The following is a 20,363-nucleotide window of genomic DNA, read 5'->3' as shown; positions in this document are numbered from 1 at the left end:
GTAAGAGTGTGGCAGAGTGAGAGTGAACCTACTGCACCTTTTGGCTTTTATTCCTAAATTCTATGAGCAGCAGGAAAATACGGTAAAGCCATAGATTTGGCGGCAGCAGCCGGGATGCGCAGGCACCGCCAGCTTGTTAACCAGTGACCACGGGAAACGCAGGTGCGGCCTGGGTGGCAGGAAGGGGAGGCCCCCAGGTGTCTGCGGGATCCGGCCTCAGGGCCTTCGCCTGAAATCTGTGTCCCAGTGAGATCCACGTGCCCAGGGATCCATGTGAGGCCCGCGCCTGGTGCAGGAATGGCCTGTGGGGTCATTCACTTCCCCTGCGGAACCCCTCATGCATTTGACAACTTTTCCTCCTCCTTGGGAGTGCGCTTCTGAGAGGACAGCCTCATCATTCCGTGGCTCCCTTCCTGCCGGAGGCTGGCGGGAAGGAGGGCTAGACATGGAGAAGGCCAGCGCAGCCGTGGCTCCTGCCCCTCAGCGGGCAACACTGTCAGGGCTGATGGAGGCCGAGCCTTCCCAACAGGTGCCCTGGCCCTCGCCGGTGGGGCTCAGGGAATGAGCGTCGACCTGTAGACTGAAGGGTCCCGGGTTCGATTCCGGTCAAGGGCACACGCCTGGGTTGTGGGCTCGATCCCTAGTGGGGGATGTGTAGGCTGGCAGCTCCCCTCGTCCCCCTCCCCCGGGCACCTGTGGGGATCAGTGGGGCTCCAGGGCAGGCTCCTCGGGGGTTCCCGTGCTTCCGCATCCCCGGGACCTCGTCTCCAGGCAGAGACCCCCTCAGCAGACCGGGGGGCTGGGGGTGGTTAGGGGAACTCTTTCCAACCACCTCTCATGTGCTGCTGCTGCTGCGGCTGCTGGTTTGGACCTGGAGGCTACTGACTGCTGTGAAACCTGCTGGTTAACTCACATCTTTATTGTGATCAGTCCAATCTTCTATGTAATTTTTTAAAAATGACTGGGCAACACTGTGCGGACTATGAAAGAAGGCCAAGGCGTCCTGGCTGGTGTGGCTCAGTGGATAGAGCGTCGGCCTGCGGACTGAAGGGTCTGGGTTCGATCCCGGTCCAGGGCACATGCCGGGTTGCAGGCTCGACCCCCAGTGTGGGCCGTGCAGGAGGCAGCCAGTGATTCTCTCTCATCACTGATGCTTCTATCTCTCCCTCTCCCTTCCTCTCACAAATCAATAAAAATATATTAAAAGAGAGAGAGAGAGAGAGAGAGAGAGAGAGAGACCCAAGGCAATTTGCTCTGTCTCCAACAAGTCACACACGGTGATAAGCGACACGTTGGGCAACAGAAGACAGCGTGTGAGGAAGCCAAGCTCCTCGACAGCCCGGGAAGCGGTCCTCCCTCTTCCCTCCGGCGCAGCGCCTGCCCCAAACAGAGAGCTGGCTCCTCACCGAGGCCTGTCGCTGTCTTCTAATGCGGGTGGTCCGCACCTTTTCCCTTTTCTTCATTCAAAAACAAAAGTAGGAAAAATCGTTATCGCTTCCGATGAGGACTCCAGCACATGTCTTCTCCCTCTCAACAGCGACACTGAGGATATGGGAGCTGAGGGAGGCGTGGGGTGCGTTTAAGGTCCAGTAGCGAGGGACTGACCCAGCATCGGCGTGAAAAATTCCACTGTGAGTGTGGGATCCTTTCGAGTGATCGGAAAAGGAATCAGTCCCGTTTGGACTGGGATGGGACATTTAAAAAAGGAATCTAGTCTCATCTTAAAGATCTTTAAGACGGTGAATTCCAACTGGAAGGGTGGTACGACCAGGTCCGGAAGGACGGGAGACGCGACGACAGGACACAGTGACCCGCAGGAGAGCGGCCTGACCATGAGTAACGGACACATTAGGGCGGCTGCACCCACCGTATTCTGACGGCAGAAAGAGCCAGCAGCGAGGAACTGCCTACCTGCCTGTCGTTGGGGTGGGGACGCCTCTGGTGCGCGAGGCAGATTTCCCTCGGGCCGCGGGGGCGTCCGCGCTTTCCGAGCCGCCGTTCAGGTATGTCAGCTCCTGCAGCTGCGCCTGGCGGATCTCGTCGTTGTAGTCCTGGGGAGACAGGCAGTGTCACCGCCACGAAGGCACCGGAGTGGTCAGAGCATGGAGCAAACGGGCTTTAAAAGATGTTTTTATTGGTTTCAGAGAGGAGGGGAGAGGGAGAGAGAGAGAGAGGAACATCAATGATGAGAGAGAATCAGGGACCGGCTGCCTCCTGCACGCCCCACACTGGGGATCGAGCCTGCAACCCGGGCCTGTGCCCTGACCAGGAATTGAATTGTGTGACCTCCTGTTCATAGGTGGAAGCTCAACCACTGAGCCACACTGGCCAGGCAGCACACAATTTTTTTTTAACAGAGGAAAGGGTTAGGAAAATAGTTGACCTCATAAAACAAGCTTTGAGTTTGTTAAAATGAAAATATATCAGTAAGTTTTAAAAAGTAAAAAGACACAGTATTGTTCCCCAAGGTGAAATGTCCTACCATCAGCTATAACTCTTCCCCTTCAGGCATGAATTCCAGGCGAAACATTTATAATGAAGTTAAAATCGCACGTGACAGATACATGGGCAAGGCCACTCACAACACAATTCCACCGGCCGTCGCCGAGCACCTGCGAGGCACTGAGCAGCAGACGAGGGCGGGGCCGGCCGGGCCCTGCACGCTCTTCCGCACATTTCCATGTGGATGTTGCACACGGAGCAAAAATGCAACGTCTCCAAAACTCAGCACATCACCTGGTACTGGAAAACCTGCCCCTCCGCGTCTTATATTCCTGTCCCCACGGCCACCTGGGGACTCTGGGAGGCACCCCTGACTCCTCCCCTTTCCTAACTCCCCGGCTCCATCAACCACCGGCAAGAACCAAGTGTAACCAGCAGAGGAAAGTGTGACTTTGTTCACAATGAAAGGGACGTTCAGATGTGCGTGGCCGGACAGGAGCGGCACCCCACTCAGCTGGAGGAGGGACAGGGTTTCTGCAGGCATCACCCAAGGGTGAGTGTGAACTAATTGCCGGAGACTGGGCACCACCGTGTTCCCGACAGGGGGTGGGGGGAGCGTGTTTTAAGACCAACGGACTGGCGTGATGAGCTCACTGCGAGCGGCAGGGGAGCTGAGAGCAGGGCCCGGGTCAGTGTGCACACAGACGCTTTCTCTAACGCGTCTGCGGCCCTGGGACCCCAGGAGACTCGCTGGGACGCAGCAGTAGCGCGACCTCTCACCGCCCACCTATAAATACCTTTCCTGCCAGGTGACTAAAAGCGTGTGAGGATCAGTAAGTTATTTGTAAAGCACACTCGAAATAAAACGTGCCGCACGAACGCTGTACGCTCGCCCCGCTGCGGCGTGAATTGTTTGGGTTAAAAATAGATCCCGGGAAGAAGCGGACGGGGCCCTGTTCCCACACACGGAGGGCACGGGGATCTGTGTCCGCGAGCCATGCACTCCCCGGGCGATTCCAGGGTCACAGAAGGGCAAGGACTCGAGTCCCCACACTGGGACCAGGGACTGTGCCCCTCGACTTCCTCACTCGCGTGACCTCAGCAGCATGGTGTAATCTCTGAAGATCTGTGGTCTCACAAGCAAAGGAGGGATGATGACCAGTTATTCGTGGGGACAGGGCGAGGTGTCCTTGCCATGACACAGGCGAGGCTCTGGGGTAGACAAAGGGCCGTGCAAGCACCAATGGCTGCTACGTCACCAAGGACCTGAGTACGGGAACGCCTGGCCGGCGTGGCTCAGTGGTTGAGCATCGACCTATATGAACCAGGAGGTCCCGGCTCGACTCCCGGTCAGGGTTCGTGCCGGACTGCCTCCTGGATCCCCAGTGTGGGGTGTGCAGGAGGCAGCCCATCTGATCGATGACTCTCTCTCATCATGGAAGTTCCCCACTCCCCCTCCCCCTTCCTCTCCGAAATCAATAAAAATATATATTTAAACAAAACCCATGCAGGAAGGACTGGAGCTGCACTGACGGGAATGAGGAACTTCTTGATCTCCTCCAGGGCGTGGCCCATGCGGGCGTAGGCCTCGGCGGGCGGGGCGAACACCTCGATGAGGACGTGCAGGTCATCGTGCAGGTGGAAGTACTTGGCCTCCCCGCTTTTCCTCAGCTCTTCCTCCTGCGGAAACACAAGGCTGGTGGGAGGATGTGTCGTCGGGAGGAGAGAGGGAGAGAGGAAATCTACCCAGAGCTCTTCGCACGTGGCTGTCCCAGAGGATCCGCCCAGAGCCAAGGCCACCTGAGGAAGAGAGTTCAAGTGTAAACGGGTCCTGCCATTCTGACCCCAGGCTTTTAGGAAAACGCCCAGGCCTCCAGCTGGCACTCAGTCTCAGCTCCTGTCTGGGGCCTGGGAGCCCCGCCCCTGCCCTCTGTCCCCCCCGCTGGGCTCCCCACCTCCTCAGGCCCCTCCAGGCTCTGCACAGACCTGCTGCAGCCCAGCTGGCTCCTACACTGGTCAGGCTGTGGGCCCACGGTGGCGCGATAAAGTCCTGACCAACCTCCAAAATGCCTACGCGCCCTTCCTGTCCCTCGGCCCTTGCCTAAGCCCTCCCTCTGCAGCAATCGCATGGAGTGCAAACCCCACGGTCCCTCTTGGTGCTGCAACCTTCTTACTCAGAAAGGGGCTCGGCACAGAGCAGATGCTCAACAGATACTCACTGAGTGAGTGACTAGTTATCTATTCACGTCTATGGCCATTCGCTGATGCAGGCGTCATTCAAAAAGCGTTTCCACGTGCCAGGCACTATACCCTCTGAGGACACAACGGTGAACAAGACAGATGGCGGGCTTTATTAGGTGATTGTACGTGATCGCGATGCACATCTTCTAATTTATTGGTGGTTGTTCACACAATGAAATTTAGGGGGAAATTCGGAGGAAAAACCAGATACTTAAGGGACCAGTGATTTTGCTACATCATCTTTATCTTTTTTTCTTAAGATTTTTTTATTGATTTTAGAGAAGGAGGAAGGGAGAGGGAGAGAGAAACATCGATGTGAGAGTAACACATCACTGGCTGCCTCCTGCATGACCCCCTACCGGGGACCAAGCCCCACAACCTGGGCTGGGAATCGCACAGGCGACCTCTCCTGCCACCAGGACAGATGAGTCGGGGAAACAAAGCATCAATAAAGACAGGAATGTGAGTGAGTGAGTCCTTACGCTGACCCGGCCGTGAAGGAGAATTATTTCACACACCTACTGAGAATTCACCTAGACAGGCCGGGGCCTGGGGGCTCTCTACTGTTACACGGCGTCCCATGGGCGTCTGATGCACCTCCATGCTTTCATCAAGTAAGAGAATGACCCTCCCTGAGCAAGCAGGCCGTACACTCGGATGCTCTGAGCCGCAGTTTCCTTACATTTAAAAACAAAACTTCATCTCCCATCATGTGTCCAAGGACGACATGGAGGAACGCCTGGTGTCTGAGCCGCAGTAACTGCTCAGTAAACTGACGGTGGCTATTTTCATGTGAAAGCTGTTATTTAGACGGACTCGCGGGCGAGGCGGCTGGACTTTGTCTAAGTGACTTTCTTGTCCGACACAGCCATTGTCCAACCCTTCACGGTAAGTGATCACTAAACACAGATCTGGTTCTTAGTAACATCAGCCTTTAAGCGATGACAGAGCGACACAGTGACGGGGAGAACATACGTGGCAGCACAGGCGCAATGTGAACATTTTTTTCAGAACTTGTGTATTTCAGAAAGTGACTAGTGAAAATCACAGTAATTGTGGCTTACTAAGAAAGGAAGCACGCTGCCTGTCAGAATGGCTACCACCCATAAATCAACAACAACAAGCGCGGGTGAGGATGTGGAGAAAAGGAACTCCGTGCCCGCTGGTGGGATGGCGACTGGTGCAGCTACTGTGGGAGGCCGTATGGAGTTTCCTCAAAAGCTAAGGATGGAACTGGCTTTTGACCCAACGATTCTGGGGATTTATCCAAAGAGACCCGAAACAATAATTCAAAAGAATATATGCACCCCTATGTTCATTGCCATGTTACTTACAATATCCACAATTTGGAAGTGCCCATCAGCAGATGAGTGGATAGAAGAGCTGTGGTACATTCACACAATGGAATGCTACTAGGCCATAAAAAAGGAGGAGATCTTACCTTTTGCAACAGCATGGATGGGCCTGGAGAGGGGTGTGCTAAGGGAAATAAGCCATCATAGAAAGACAAGTACCACATGACCTCACTTACAGGTGGAATCTGATGGACAAAATAAACTAACAAACAAAATAGAAACAGACTCATGGACACAGAGAGCAGACATGCTGTGTCACAGGGGAGGGTACAGGACGGGGTGAAAAAGGTGGAGGGATAAACAAAACAATAAGGAAAAGACAAAAACACTCACAGACGCAGACACCAGTGTGGTGATTACCAGAGGGAAAGGGGGCGGGAGGAAAGGGTCCAGGTAACTGTGATGGAAGGAGACTTGACTTGGGGTGGTGAACACACAACACAACACGCAGACGACGGGTTGCAGAATTGGACCCCGGAAACCTAAATAATTTTATTGACCAACGTCACCCCAATAAATTCCATGGAAGAAATAAATCAATCTTGAAATTCTAAAACTAAAAAAGGAGGCAGTGAACATGAACACATCCAAGTAGAATAACTATGTGCAAGCAATTACTAAAACATTTTAAATCGCCGTGGCCAGTTTGGCTCAGTGGATAGAGTGTCAGCCTGTGGACTGAAAGGTCCCGGGTTCGATTCCGGTCACGGGCATGAACCTTGGTTGCGGGCACATCCCCAGTGGGAAGTGTGCAGGAGGCGGCTGATTGATGTTTCTTTCTCATCGCTGTTTCTAACTCTCTATCTCTCTCCCTTCCTCTCTGTAAAAAATCAATAAAATATATATTTTTTTAAAAACACGTTTTAAATCAATAGTATTAACTTGACAAAATACATAGGGCACCAAAGAAGGGCAAAAAAAGGCAAATAAAAATATCTGTTTTATCAAGTCAACGATACGGAACGCAGGCCACGGACGAGGCCCCGAGGAGCATGTCCGAAGTGCACACGACGGTGGTGAGAGGACAGACAACGCCTTGCTCTCCATGACAATGCCAGTATCCCTGTGCTTTCTGCACGGTGATGTACCGTGTCTAGGATCAAAGCCATAGGGGCCCGGCCGGCGGGGCTCAGTGGCTGAGCCTCAACCTATGAACCAGGAGGTCACAGTTCGATTCCCTGTCAGGGCTCATGCCCGGGTTGGGTTGTAGGCTCGATCCCCAGTGTGGGGTGTGCAGGAGGCAGCCAATCAATGACTCTCTCTTATCAATGATGTGTCTATCTCTCCCTTCCTCTGAAATTAATAAAAATACATTTTAATAAAACATAAGTACTACAATATTATAAGTGAATATAAAGGCCACAAATGCAAGTTTAAGACACTGACTTGGCCAGCGTAACTCAATTTTCCAAACAGCCTCGTGAACATCACCCTCTATAACATTTTCCTATAACTCCATCTGAGATTCCAGTTAGCTTTTATATAATACTAGAGGCCCGGAGCATGGATTCGTGCACCGGTGGGGTCCCTCAGCATGGCCTGCGGGGATCGGGCTGAAATCGGCAGTCCAACGCCACCCGCGGCTCCTGCCTGCTGCTCCTGCTCATCTTGGTCCCTCTGCGCCTGCCGCAGCTCACAGGCTCACTGCCGCTCCGCTGCGGTCTCCGGGCTGTGGCAGCAGCCGTGAGCCCTGCGTCTGGTGCCCTTCAGTCAGCTGAGAGGTGCTCCCACTGTGGGAGTGCACTGACCACCAGGGGGCAGCTCCTGCATTGAGCGTCTGTCCCCTGGTGGTCAGTGCACGTCTTAGCGACCGGTCGTTCGGTTGTTCAGTCATTCGGTGGTTCCATCGCTTAGGCTTTTATATATATAGACGTATGAATACAATGGATGATCTAACGGTGCATTACATAATGGCTAAGAATGCAGCCATGTGTCTATAATGAGTCTTACCTTTGCCTTGTCTCTCATGGAGCCTTTGCCAAGAATGGACATTTTGGTCAAGGTCTCTTCTTGTAAACGCTTCAGAGAATTGCCACGTGGACCCAGAAGCTTCCCCACAAAGTTGAACTAGGAAAAACACAGAAACCAAACTTGTCACATCCGTATCTGAAGGTAACTTGTCACTCCCGAATACTAGGAAATACGGTGGCATGCTCCACATCATTGGTGAATGACAAACAGGTCAGTTCCCGCGACAGGAATCACGCTGGTTCCACACACCACAGGTAACAGGGCTAACCACGGTCAAATAAAACCACAATTGATATGTTTCTCCATACCAGTCATGCCCGCGATGGCTGTATTTCACAACCTGCAAATGCAGTTAATTTCCTTGACAACCGGCACACACATTCAACACCCACCATGGACAGCGCCAGGGTTAGGACACAGGTGAGGGAAAATGCCGCTCGCTGCATGTCCTGCCATGGCCCTCGACTGGTCATAGCGTCTGGGTTCTGCGACCTGGTCAGCACTCAGCCGTGGCCAGTCAACCAATGGAGGCTGACTTCAACACCCCGTGGCTGACAAAAGCTTTGCCGTAACGCCCCCGATCTCTTCGACAGCTAGCTATGGGGATGTGGACCACTCATGCAGGCTGGATGCTTAGGGCTGTTTATTTAACAAGCAGAGAAGTGAGTTACGGAAGGACCTGGACTCTGAGGCGAGGCTACCCGGGTTTTAAAACCCGGCTTTGGCATTTGGCAGCTGAGGAACCCTGGGCCAGTTACCCAACCTCTGCACACTGGGCTTCCTCAGCTGTTCAACGGGACTGTCCTGGGGACTCAGCTGGTCCACAGAAATAGACGGGAGGCCCGATGCACGGAATTCATGCAAGGGGCTCGGCCCCCGCAGCCGCAGCCACAGCCGCTGCCGCTGCCTCTGCCTCCGCCCCCTGCTGCCGCGGCTTTGTCCAGAAGGTTCTCCGGAAGGTTGTCCGGAAGGTCGTTCGGTCTAATTAGCATATGATGCTTTCATTATTATAGATTATTTAGAATGCTTGGCGCAAAACAGACAGTAAGTACGTCTTGAGTGAAAGAATTATCGTTTGATATGTCACACAATGTTTGAAGCCACGCTAGAATGAAGGTAAACCATGAATGCTTCTCACTCCCGAACAGAAAGGCAGCCTGTTTACTACCCAGAGAGCGCCTGTCCTCTCAGGCACGCTCGCTGGTAACAAACGCATGCCTTCCCTGCTCTGAGGTCGGCCACCGTACCGCTGCTGTTTTTAAGAGAAAATTGTTCCTCCATTTGCCTTGCTATGATAATTGAAGTCATTTTCCTGAAATACCCACTTTAAGGAAAATCAAAGTACTTTTTCCTTGCCCACTTTTCATTTTATTGGTCTTCAACAAGACTCGAGTATCTATTTTTAACCTTTTCTTGCAACTTTTTTATTTTTTAAATTTATGTAAGTTACGGTTTTAAAGTATATCAGTAATACAGAGTTGAGAATATCAGACAAAAACTACAAGGTTGGGGGGACCAGTCTCTCGACCCGCCCAACCCTACCTGCTCCTCGTGCCCGATTTTCTCTGCTTTTATCTTTTTGGAATTTGTATTATTTGGATTCCGGAGCCCTGGGTTGGGTTTCTAAGTTTCCTCTTTTTTTCCCCTCCTTCATCTCACTCTTTAGTTTTCGGAAGATTTAATTACACTAAGCTGCCACATCTATTGATTCTTTCATTTCCACAATCAGAGGTTACATTACTGACAGCATTTTCATACTGTGTTCTCTTTCTGTTCGTTTAAAAATGTTTATGGAGGTTCCTGTCTTTCTGAGAATCTGAATAGCTGTGGCCCTCACCCGTCTGAGTGTGTGACCTGGCCTTGTTCTCAGCACGGACAGCCCTCGGCAGAGCGCCCTCCTCTGCCCCGTCCTCAGCACGCAGCCCGTGGCTCTGAAATGCTGCCTGAAGCTTCCTCTCGTGGCACCTGGCAATCTGCTGTGCCTGGCGGCCCCGGTTTCCAGCAGAACCTACTCCAGCCTGGCCGGCGTGGCTTGGTGGTTGAGCATCGACCTATGAACCAGGAGGTCGTGGTTGGATTCCTGGTCAGGACACATTCCGGGGTTATGGACTCGATCCCCAGTGTGGGGTGTGCAAGAGGCAGCTGATCAATGATTCTCTCAACACTGATGTTTCTATCTCTCCCTCTTCCTCTCTCTGAAATCAATAATAATAATAATGCTTTAAAAAGCCTACTCCAGTTTTGGTATCAACACTTCTTTTCTCCCGGGCCAGGCATCGACTTGAAGAGGAATGAATAAAAATCGCCCACCAGCCTGGCTGGTGTTGCTCAATGGTTGAGCATTGACCTATGAACCAGGTGGCCACGGTGCGATTCCCGGTCTCCTAAGATGAGGTATCACCTTGGTGGCCAGGATTCCAAGAACCCATCAGTTAGCACAGATACCCCTTGACTTATGTATGGAGCAGCGCCCCCATTTTCAGGTGGCGCCTCCCTCTGGCCCTCAGTGGCATCTCTCTGGGTCTCCTCTGGGGCGGCCTCTTCGGGAAGCCTCGCACCTCGTGCTGGGTTAAGACGGGCAGACGCCAGGCCACCAGCAGGAAGAGCCTCAGGAAACCTCACTTCTTCTCAGACAACCTCCCCCCGAGTCTTCTGTTCCACCCGATAAGCCCTTTCACAGGAACTGCGTCTCCAGCCCCGAGTCTCCCCGAGGTCTCCCCACACTGGTGAGCGGGTCTGGTGGCTGCTCTCACCCCACCAGCTCAGGGCTCTGGGGCTGTCTCCCTTGGCATCACCATTGTTACCCACCTACTTCGCAGCCGCCAGAATGTTCCCGGCGGCCTTTGCCTATTGTTGTCGTCTCACTCGCACCTTCTCTTCACGGATTTGTGCCTTTTTAATCCATTTAGAGCCATGTGAGCGGGTTTCGAGGATGGTGTAAAATTGCATTGAGGCGGTCAAACAGCCATATTCACATTTCTTTAACAGTCACATATCCCCGGGTAAGAGGTGGGAGTCCTTGGAAGTCGTCGGGCCCAAGCATCTCATTTCACTCTGAGGAGACGGAAGTCCACGGAAATCAGGCTATGATTTGTCAAGGGCACTTGATGAAGCATAAAAACACAGGGATCCACACAAGGAGAAGCCCTGGCTATGGTTCTATGTGCCTGTAGGAGTTTCTCTCTCCATCGAGCTTCTGTGAGCATTTTGTTCACAGAGAGTACGTGAAGGAGCGCTCTGACAATCAGAAGGCCTGCTATTCCCGTCTTTGCTCAACCACGGATTGTGTTTTAGTTCCATCTGCCCATCAGGTTAACCCTCGAGAGGCTCTCTCTCCTCCTCCACCACACAGGGTTCACCTACGACGAGTGCCCGTCGTGTGAATTAAACACAAAAGTGAATGAGAATTGCCCACCTGCCCGGCGCGTGTGGCTCGGTGGTTGAGTGTCAGCCTATGAACCAGGAGGTCACCGTTTGTTTCCCAGTCAGGGCACAGGCCCAGGTTGTGGGCTCGATCCCCAGGGTAGGGCGTGCAGGAGGCAGCCAATCAATGATTCTCTCTCATCATTGATGTTTCTGTCTCTCTCTTTCTCCCTCTCTGAAATCAATAAAAATATATTAAAAACAAGCAAACAAACAAACAATGATCAAGTGCGGAACACTGGGACAACGCGATTTCACCTGAGCTCTGGGCCCTGAGTGACAGGGATGTTGACGAAGTCCTCAGACCTGGCAATGGCTTCCTCCGAAGAACTGCTCTTCTCAGGTGAGACCCGTGATGACCCCGTTTACCCACAAGGCCAGGCACAGGCCTCCAATTCCCCTGCTCTGCTCCCTAGAAGCCGGGCGGGCCTGGCGGTTCCCACAGGCCGTCAGAAAGTGCTCCCTCACCTGCCTTGATCACACACCAGTCAAGGTTCCTCTTCAGGCAGGGCTGTTGTTTTATGTGGTAACTGGATTCGCAATCAGACAGTAAGAACTTACATTTTTAAAAGATTTTATAAAACTGATCTTCAGAGAGAGAAGAAGGGAGAAGGAGAGAGAGAGAGAGAAAGAAACATCCACATGAGAGTGAAACATTGATCAGCTGCCTCCTGCACGTCCCCTACCGGGGACTGAGCCTGCAACCCAGACATGTGCCCTGAGCGGGAATCCAACTGGCAATCTTTCGGTGCAGGGGACGACACCCAACCAACCGAGCCAAGTTGAATACATTTTAACTTTCATTTTTATTAATGACTAGAGGCCCGGTTCGTGCACTGGTGAGTTCCCTCGGCCTGGCCTGCGGGGATCAGGCTGAAACCAGCTCTCCGACATCCCCCGAGGGGTCCTGGATTTCAAGAGGGTTCAGGCCAGGCCAAGGGACCCCACTGGTGCACGATCAGGGCTGGGAAGGGACCGTGGGAGGGCTCCAGGGTGTGTCCGGCCAGTCTGGCCCAGTCCCGATCGGCTGGACCCCAGCAGCAAGCTAACCTACTGGTCAAAGCATCTGCCCCCTGGTGGTCATAGCGACTGGTCGAACGGTCAAACGAACGGTCAGACACTTAGCGTATTGGGCTTTTACTCTGTAGGATGTCACTGTGCATAGATGTGTACAGGTGAAAGTGTTACCATGCCCACAACCACTGACTTTTCTTCAGGTGGTAATTATTCTATTACAAATATGTATTACATTGTAGATGTTACAGTTGCAAATAGAAAGTTTTTCCAATGGTTATGAAGACGGTGAACCAGCATACAGTAAGACAGCGGGGTTTCACTGCGTACCATGTGCCATCCAATAATTAGGTCCTTTGTTGGAGAGGCCTGGTGTCCTGAACCCGCCGTAATTGATCTAAGCCGTAAATGTGACCTGACCCTGCTCCTGGGGGAACAATTAGTTACGCTACAATTTCATAAACAAGGAAGCCTCCGGAACATGTCGCCGTCTCCATTCAATGTGTCCCCTAATTGGCTGCTCCCCGAAAGACTGATTAGTCTGACGGAGGGCTGCCTGGCTGACCTCTAACTCAGCCTGGAACTGAACTCGTAGCCTCTACCACCGCATGCCAAGCACGGGGTTCTGCCAGGGCGCCCCAGCCCAGCACAGGGCACGGCCGCCTATGCAGCGACTCAGGCCAGGGGACCCACAATTGCTCTTGGGGGCCGTGGCCAGGCCTTCTGGAGTCACTGCCCCAGCACCTGGCAGAGCGGGCACTTACTAAATATTCAATGGGTTCATTACAGGTTGACAGTCTGGATGTGGGTCCCTACTAACCCTCTGTCTGTCTCATTTTAATGCTGAAAGACTTGGATTCTGTAGTTGCACCTTAATGAAGGTTAGTTAGAAAAAGACTGTGGAGCAAAACCACTAGTCCCTTAATTATGTGTTTTTTCCTCCTAATTTCCCTTGATTTCTGTGCAGCCAGCATAGACACCCGGGGCGGGCAGCTCTGGGCAAGCCCACTGCAGTGTCCGAAATACACCTGCGAGCGAGGTGGCCTCACTGTCTTTGTGTTTGGGCCACGGCTTGTATTTTCCACATGGATGTGAGTTCCCCCTTTCACCAGGGCCAAAGTGCGCGTGGAAATAGACCACGTGCTGGGCCAGTGCCTGCTCAGCAGGGTCCAGCGGGCCCTCCTGCTTCCCTCGGGGCACCTCCTGCTTTCTCCTGTGACACTTTCCAAACTAGACCTCAGCCCAGTTCCCTCTGAGTTGGATTCCCGGGAAGAGGGGATGTGCCTGAAACCTCCACACCTCACTCCCGTCTCCATTCTCAACGCACTGCCCGACGCAGTGTCACGTGCAAAACACACAACTGCGCTGAGTCAACGAAAGCAGGAGAGCAAATGCGCAGGGTCCCGCCTGTTGCTGCTTTACGGTGAGGAAGCCAGACAACAGAAAGCGCTCCCGGGCGCGAGAGGCAGAGGACTGCACAAGGTTAAGCCTCAGCCTACCCCAGCGCCCACGTGGGAGCCCTGCCCGCGGGTCCTGGGTGCACAGGGCAGCCAGCGTGAGCCTCTGCCCCCAGGGCTGCTTCCCGCCGGGTCTGCTGTGCCTCAGCACCTGTCCTGTCGCCTCCCAGCGGCGGTTGGGGGCTGGGAGGTTCCTCCCACTCTCTTGTTAGACTAAAAGTTGTTTTAAAAGCATGTCTGTTGGACTTCAGATAAGACCCATTTATGCTGAAACAGGAGGGCATTTGTTGTAAATAGCCCCAGCGCAGTCCCTCCTGCTCACCGGGACAGAAGTGCCCCCACTGTCACTGTCATCACGGGCCCCCCTGATGATCACACGCACGTGTAATGCTCCTTTCACATCACTTCTTTTTCTTGAAATGCACTTTATGGTTTCACAGACCAGATCAAACCCTGGGATAAATCTCAGACTTGCTAAAAGTAATTCCCTTTGCTCCATTATGGTCCCTTTTTACACTCATTTTCCACGCCCCCAACCTGCACATCCCCCCAACCTAAACCCCAGCCTGCAGCCAACATAGGCACATCCCCCCAACCTAAACCCAAACCTGCAGCCAACATAGGCACATCCCCCCAACCTAAACCCCAGCCTGCAGCCAACACAGGCACATACCCCAACCTAAACCCCAGCCTGCAGCCAACACAGGCACATACCCCAACCTAAACCCCAGCCTGCAGCCAACACAGGCACATACCCCAACCTAAACCCCAGCCTGCAGCCAACACAGGCACATACCCCAACCTAAACCCCAGCCTGCAGCCAACACAGGCACATACCCCAACCTAAACCCCAGCCTGCAGCCAACACAGGCACATACCCCAACCTAAACCCCAGCCTGCAGCCAACACAGGCACATCCCCACAACCTAAACCCCAGCCTGCAGCCAACACAGGCACATCCCCCCAACCTAAACCCCAGCCTGCAGCCAACACAGGCACATACCCCAACCTAAACCCCAGCCTGCAGCCAACACAGGCACATCCCCACAACCTAAACCCCAGCCTGCAGCCAACACAGGCACATACCCCCAACCTAAACCCCAGCCTGCAGCCAACACAGGCACATCCCCCCAACCTAAACCCCAGCCTGCAGCCAACACAGGCACATCCCCCCAACCTAAACCCCAGCCTGCAGCCAACACAGGCACATCCCCCCAACCTAAACCCCAGCCTGCAGCCAACACAGGCACATACCCCAACCTAAACCCCAGCCTGCAGCCAACACAGGCACATACCCCAACCTAAACCCCAGCCTGCAGCCAACACAGGCACATACCCCAACCTAAACCCCAGCCTGCAGCCAACACAGGCACATACCCCAACCTAAACCCCAGCCTGCAGCCAACACAGGCACATACCCCAACCTAAACCCCAGCCTGCAGCCAACACAGGCACATACCCCAACCTAAACCCCAGCCTGCAGCCAACACAGGCACATACCCCAACCTAAACCCCAGCCTGCAGCCAACACAGGCACATACCCCAACCTAAACCCCAGCCTGCAGCCAACACAGGCACATCCCCACAACCTAAACCCCAGCCTGCAGCCAACACAGGCACATCCCCCCAACCTAAACCCCAGCCTGCAGCCAACACAGGCACATACCCCAACCTAAACCCCAGCCTGCAGCCAACACAGGCACATCCCCACAACCTAAACCCCAGCCTGCAGCCAACACAGGCACATACCCCAACCTAAACCCCAGCCTGCAGCCAACACAGGCACATCCCCACAACCTAAACCCCAGCCTGCAGCCAACACAGGCACATCCCCCCAACCTAAACCCCAGCCTGCAGCCAACACAGGCACATCCCCCCAACCTAAACCCCAGCCTGCAGCCAACACAGGCACATCCCCCCAACCTAAACCCCAGCCTGCAGCCAACACAGGCACATCCCCCCAACCTAAACCCCAGCCTGCAGCCAACACAGGCACATACCCCAACCTAAACCCCAGCCTGCAGCCAACACAGGCACATCCCCACAACCTAAACCCCAGCCTGCAGCCAACACAGGCACATCCCCCCAACCTAAACCCCAGCCTGCAGCCAACACAGGCACATCCCCCCAACCTAAACCCCAGCCTGCAGCCAACACAGGCACATCCCCACAACCTAAACCCCAGCCTGCAGCCAACACAGGCACATCCCCCCAACCTAAACCCCAGCCTGCAGCCAACACAGGCACATCCCCCCAACCTAAACCCCAGCCTGCAGCCAACACAGGCACATCCCCACAACCTAAACCCCAGCCTGCAGCCAACACAGGCACATCCCCACAACCTAAACCCCAGCCTGCAGCCAACACAGGCACATCCCCACAACCTAAACCCCAGCCTGCAGCCAACACAGGCACATACCCCCAACCTAAACCCAAACCTGCAGCCAACATAGGCATGTGCCACCTCCTTTCCATGCAGCCCCACTGGCCCAGGATCAGAAAACCAGCGACTGAGCCATGGCTACATATATATTAGAGGCCCAGAGCATGAAATTCGTGCATGGGGGGGGGGGGTCCCCTCAGCCTAGCTTGCACCCTCTCCAATCTGGGACCCCTCGGGGGATGTCCGACTGACAGTTTGGGCCCGGTCCCGGGGATTGGGCCTAAACCGGCAGTCGGACATCCTTCTCACAATCCTGGACCACTGGCTCCTAATCTCTCACCTGCCTGCCTGCCTGGTTGCCCCCAACTGCCCACCCCTGCTGGCCTGATCACCCTCAACTGTCCCCCTGCTGGCCTGGTCACCCCCAACTGTCCCCCGCTGCTGGATTGGTCACCCTAACTAGCCCCCCTGCTGGCCCGGTCACCCCCAACTGCCCCCACCCCCGCCAGACTGGTCGTTCCCACGCAGCCTGCTTGTTCAGTCATTTGGTCATCCCTCACTAACCCCACTGCTGGCCTGGTCATGGGCAGCCATCTTGTGAGGGCATGATGGTCAATTTGCATATTACCTCTTTATTACATAGGATATTCCTTTTAATTGATTTCAGAGATGAAGGAAGAAGGAGAGAGAGAAAGAAACATCAATGATGAGAGAGAATCATTGATTGGCTGCCTCCTGCATGCCCTCCACTGGGGATACAGCCCACAACCCGGGCATGTGCCCTGACTGGGAATTGAACCCTGACCTCCTGGTTCATAGGTTGCCGCTCAACCACTGAGCCATGCCGGCTGGGCCAGTGGCACGTCTTAATGCCATCCTGAATGCTACAATCGACAACTCCCCATAATTAAATCGTCCCAGCCCAGTAATTACTCTGCTCCCCGCCTCGCCCCACCTCTGCGTGTTCACAGCCCGGACTAAATTTAATTCCACCTGTAATTCTTTCCCCAGAAATAACCCTCCCTCACACCCTTAACTCTGCATGGAGTCCCTCGCCTCTCGTGTTAATTCCGTTTTTACCTTGAATGACTCAGTGACATGTACTGTTTCTCCAGGTGCCGTGTAAATCCTGTGAGAGTAATTAGGACCCGTATTTGATTCATCATTTTTCCCACATGAGGAAGGGCTTCTCAATAAATAATTGGGGAACTAAAGCTGATTTTACCCCCAAATCAAATGGCACTAGTCAACCTGGTTTTTATGGATTTTGTTTGCTGCAGAAATTATTGCCACATATTAAACCTAGGAGTAAAAAGGCTCATTTAAATTTATTAAGTTTCCAACCACAAATCTCTAAGCATTGCTGGTTGTGGTGCTGCTCCGTTGATGGTAATTTAACCTACTATCCACTTCTCAACGGTAAGCGGCCCAGTTCAATGAGATACCAGCAACGCTGAGCATGAGCGGGCGTGCAGTGACGCCTCCAGGAGGCGACACGGGCAAAATTCACACCCACGGGGCCCACGCGAGGAGCGGCCTGAGCTACCCCTCCGCGTGTCCCTGCTATCTCTGTTCGCTCACAGCTGGAGTACCTTCTTGTGGGGCGGAGAGGGGTCGATGGCAAAACAAATAAAACATCTATGTAATGACTTTGAAATGGCTAATCCAGAGAAGTGCAGACTGCCGCCGGCCTGGGATGTGGAGAGCAGAGAGAAGGAGCTGAAAATGAAGACCGGAAGTGGGTCTGGAAGGAGGCTGTCAGGGTAGAGAGAGAGATGGATGGTAATTCAGGAGCAGAAACAACAAAATATATACGCCATGGCATTTTAAGAATGGAGGGGAGGAGGTAAAGGAGGAGACGCTAAGTTAAAAAAACAGTGGCTCAGGGGTTGAGCATTAACCTATGAACCAGGAGGTCACGGTTCCACTCCCGGGCAGGGCACATGCCAGGGTTGTGGGCTCCATCGGCAGCGGGACAGGGGAGCGGACCAATAATCTCTGTCATCATTGATGCTTCTCTCTCTCTTTCCCTCTCCCTTTCTCTCTGAAATCAATTAGAAAACAAATTTTAAAAAACCCCTGCGCAGTGGGTTCTGGGCGCTGAGGTACACGGGCGATCTGTCATCCACAGAAATAACAAACCCGGGAGCGGGCCGGGCTCACCAAGAAAGGCAGGTCCGCGGCCACTGTGGCCATGGCGCACTGGGAGGCTGAGCTCCCCACGGGGAGGTGTCCGCAGGCGGAGCCGTGCCCCACACAGTGGCTCCTGGACCTGTCCCCCTCCCCCCTGTAACTATGTGACTGTGTGTTACGTGTCCCTCGTTTCATGTAGTTATGTGTCAATGCCTGGTTTGGACAGAGGCCACAGCTGGGTCCAGGAGGGCCCACGTTTGTTCACACTTCCTGTCTAGTGTCACTACAGTTGCACAGTGCTCAGCAGATCCGACCTGGTGGCCCTCGGGGCTCAGAGCCAAAATTATCAGTCCAGTGGCCTTCAAGAGATCTAAGCCAGTGATATGTCACAACATGGAACACCCCGAGAAGCCCACCTGCTCCCCCCAATCATGAAACACCTGGAGAAGCCCACCTGTTCCCCACCCCCAATCATGAAACACCTGGAGAAGCCCACCTGTTCCCCGCCCCAATCATGAAACACCCCGAGAAGCCCACCTGCCCCATCATGAAACACCCCGAGAAACCCACCTACCCCAATAATGAAACACCCCGAGAAGCCCACCTGCCCCCCAATCATGAAACACCCTGAGAAGCCCACCTGCCCCCCCAAATCATGAAACACCCCGAGAAGCCCACCTGCCCCCCAACCCTAAAACAGTGCTTCCTCTGAGGTCAGGCCTGACCAGCTTAGACATGTCGCTCGGGAGAGTGCACGTACGTCAGGTCTGAGCACTAAGGCTGGTGCTCAAGGGGGAGCTGTTGCATGAGTGTGGACAGTGGTGCATGAAGAGAAGAGAAAGGGCCCTGGCCAGTGTGGCTCAGTGGGTAGAGCGTCGGCCTGGGGACTGAAGGGTCCCGGTTTCAATTCCGGTCATGGGCATGTACCTCGGTTGCAGACTCCTCCCCCACCTGGGCCCTGATCAGGGCTCGTGCAGGAGGCAACCAATTGTTGTGTTTCGATGTTTCTGTCTTTCCCTCTCTCTTCCACTGGCTCTAAAAATTCAAAGGAAAAATATCCTCGGGTGAGGATTAAAAAACAAAAGAAAAGAGAAAGCATTCCATGAATGGAAGATCATCTCAGTAGATGGAGTTTCACACACAGCATTTCTCTCTCGCCTCTGAAGCTGAAAGTGTAGGGTCAGCATCGAGTCCACATCAAGCCGCCCTGTGCCCACCGCCGGGCCAGAGGGCCACGCCCCACCAGCCTCCCACTCCCCCCCCCCCACCCAGTCTGTTGCCTGGCACCAGCAGGAACGCCTTTTCTGAGAACTGGTGGAAGTGCACCATTAGCCTTTACACCGGCTGGCGCCTGAAACCCACACGCTCAACATGCTCAGCAGAGATGACTCCTTCGGCATCTGAGAGCAGTGGGTTTCTGAGCAGCCTGCTTCTCACATTAGAAATACTTGCAGTGGATGCTGCTCTCCGTTAGACACAGAAATGACCATCTGTCTTCCCCTGCTCCCATCAAAGCTGACATCGCAAAACGATGTTGGAGATTTTATTTCATATCCTTTACTTCATGCACTTACTCATACACAACAGCGTATTAATTATAGATTCATCATCTACTAGAATATGCACCACGTGCTCACTCATACACAACGGAGTATTAATTGTAGATTCAGCGTCTACTAGGCTACGCACCATGTGCTCACTCACACACAGCGGAGTATTAATTGTAGACTGATTAGCTAGTAGGCTCTGAACTATCTGAAGACGGACAGCGATATGATTGTCTATCTGCCGCACATCAAGCACACAGAGGCTGTTGGGTATGGTTATCATTTTATGAAGGTTTCCAGGAGCCAAGCTTCAGGTTGTAATGACTCAATGAGAGGGTCCCAACAGAGTTGACTGAAAAGGTTCTGTAAGTCTGACTGAACTCCTAGCAGGATGACG

General features: G+C 53.6%; 2 protein-coding genes across 4 annotated transcripts in view; both read right to left on the bottom strand.

The window, feature by feature from the left end:
* Positions 1-20,363, bottom strand: part of CCN4 (cellular communication network factor 4) — a 967,918-nt gene that overhangs the window by 196,522 nt on the left and 751,033 nt on the right. The window lies entirely within an intron of this gene.
* The window catches only part of KHDRBS3 (KH RNA binding domain containing, signal transduction associated 3), a 103,571-nt gene that overhangs the window by 29,372 nt on the left and 53,836 nt on the right, over positions 1-20,363 (bottom strand). For all 3 annotated transcript variants that reach the window (XR_009449611.1, XM_059672354.1, XM_059672353.1), the window contains 3 exons: positions 7,989-8,105; positions 3,976-4,122; positions 1,912-2,051 (listed from right to left, as the gene is read on the bottom strand). Coding sequence is in view for 2 of the 3 variants with exons in the window: in XM_059672354.1 (XP_059528337.1) it covers positions 1,912-2,051; positions 3,976-4,122; positions 7,989-8,105 (404 nt within the window). In the remaining variant the exon portion in view is untranslated. The remainder of the gene's footprint in view (positions 1-1,911; positions 2,052-3,975; positions 4,123-7,988; positions 8,106-20,363) is intronic.

This window comes from Myotis daubentonii, chromosome 17 (genome assembly GCF_963259705.1).
Source record: "Myotis daubentonii chromosome 17, mMyoDau2.1, whole genome shotgun sequence".
Taxonomy (NCBI): Eukaryota; Metazoa; Chordata; class Mammalia; order Chiroptera; family Vespertilionidae; genus Myotis; species Myotis daubentonii.
Note: the sequence above shows the minus strand (reverse complement) of the source record. Positions and strands in the feature narration are given on the sequence as shown.